This window comes from Triticum aestivum, chromosome 2A, assembly GCF_018294505.1.
Source record: "Triticum aestivum cultivar Chinese Spring chromosome 2A, IWGSC CS RefSeq v2.1, whole genome shotgun sequence".
Classification (NCBI taxonomy): Eukaryota; Viridiplantae; Streptophyta; class Magnoliopsida; order Poales; family Poaceae; genus Triticum; species Triticum aestivum.
Window position 1 is genome coordinate 580475785 of NC_057797.1, and position 1472 is coordinate 580477256.

Sequence of the window (1472 nt, forward strand, 5' to 3'; positions counted from 1 at the left end):
AGGCGCCGCCGTCGCGCCAGCCCTACACCATCCCCGCCTCGTCCGGTAAGCGCTCCCTCCCCGACTCGCGCTCCTACTAGGGTTATATGCCCGGGCCGCGTGGGCCAGAAAGCTTGGCCGCCTCACCAATTGCGCGTCCTCCGCCCCGCAGGTTGGTTCCGCTGGGACGACATCCACGAGACGGAGCGCCAGGCGCTCCCGGACTTCTTCGGCGGCGCCGGCGGCACCGGCTTCGGGACGGCGTCGCGGAACCCCCGGATCTACCGCGAGTACCGCGACTACATCATCAATAAGTACCGGGAGGACCCCGCCCGCCGCCTCACCTTCACCGAGGTCCGCAAGGCGCTCGTCGGCGACGCCACGCTCCTCCGGAAGCTATTTGGCTTCCTAGACGCCTCCGGCCTCATCAACTTCTCCGCCACCTCCTCCCGCCCCGCGGCGCAGCAGCCTGGGCCGGGCGCCGTCGTAGAGGCGCCCCTGGGGTTGCAGGTGACGCCACGCCCGCCGGCGTCCTACTTCGTGGAGGAGAGATTGGGAGGAGTGACCGGGGACGGCCCGCTCCGCCTCCCTCAGCTGACCTCGTACACCGATGTGTTCGGGGAGTGGACGCCTGGGAAGGGGCCTATATGTGGCTTCTGCAGCGACGAGTGCAAGGACGGCAAGGTGGAAACCTTGAAGGTACTACCAATTTTTGATATTTTGTATCATAGACCGTGTTCTGTACTCAAGCCATTCTTTGACGACGAAGTGATCTGCTGATCTATCTCCACACGCTTAGTTCGGTCATGCCGAACAGGATTGTTCGCGACATTGATCACTGACATTGTTCGGCCATTTTGTTAGTGGCCTCAGCTCCCACAGAAGGATTCTCATCCAACATCTCAAACACACTGACATGGCTCTCTAATCTCTATACTATGCTTCAACACTAGATTGGGACGCTGTCGATTGCTTCTTGCTCCTCCCAAGGATACAAAGTTTCCTCCCACAAGGACATCATCAAGGCAATTAGCCCGATCAGCATCATACATAACATCGACGTATAGGCAATCATTTCTATTGGACCATGCACCGTGACTTCCCGCCAAATATCTCATTATTCGATGAGACGCTTCCAGATATCCAGTATCCGGATTGTGCATGGAAGGTCAATAAATACTCCCAAGGTCACGAATAACCTACCAAAGCCAGCCAAGTATAGTATTCATACTCCACCCTCTCAAACTAGCCGTTGAAAGGCTGAATCGGTTTAGATGCTGACTGACCGGTTCAACTGACTCTGAACCACTGGTACGGCCTGCTTTGAGCCCAACGGGCAGAAAACTAGCAGTCGAAGACCGAACCGGTGCAACCAACAATAGCCACACCGGTTCAACCACTTTAGAGGGCATGTTAATCCCGCGAGCAGAGTGGTGCAACCGGATATCCTCAGTGGTGCAAATATAATGAGTTGAACCGACACTGAGGTACCG

The 1472-nt window shown here is 56.9% G+C and overlaps 1 protein-coding gene across 1 annotated transcript in view; it reads left to right on the forward strand.

Moving 5' to 3' along the window:
• LOC123189540 (SWI/SNF complex subunit SWI3A homolog) overlaps positions 1–1472 on the forward strand; it is a gene marked incomplete at its 5' end in the record, with an annotated part of 6268 nt that continues 4796 nt past the window's right edge. The window contains 2 exon segments of the mRNA XM_044601978.1: positions 1–45; positions 152–678. Of these exon segments, the coding sequence (XP_044457913.1) occupies positions 1–45; positions 152–678 (572 nt within the window).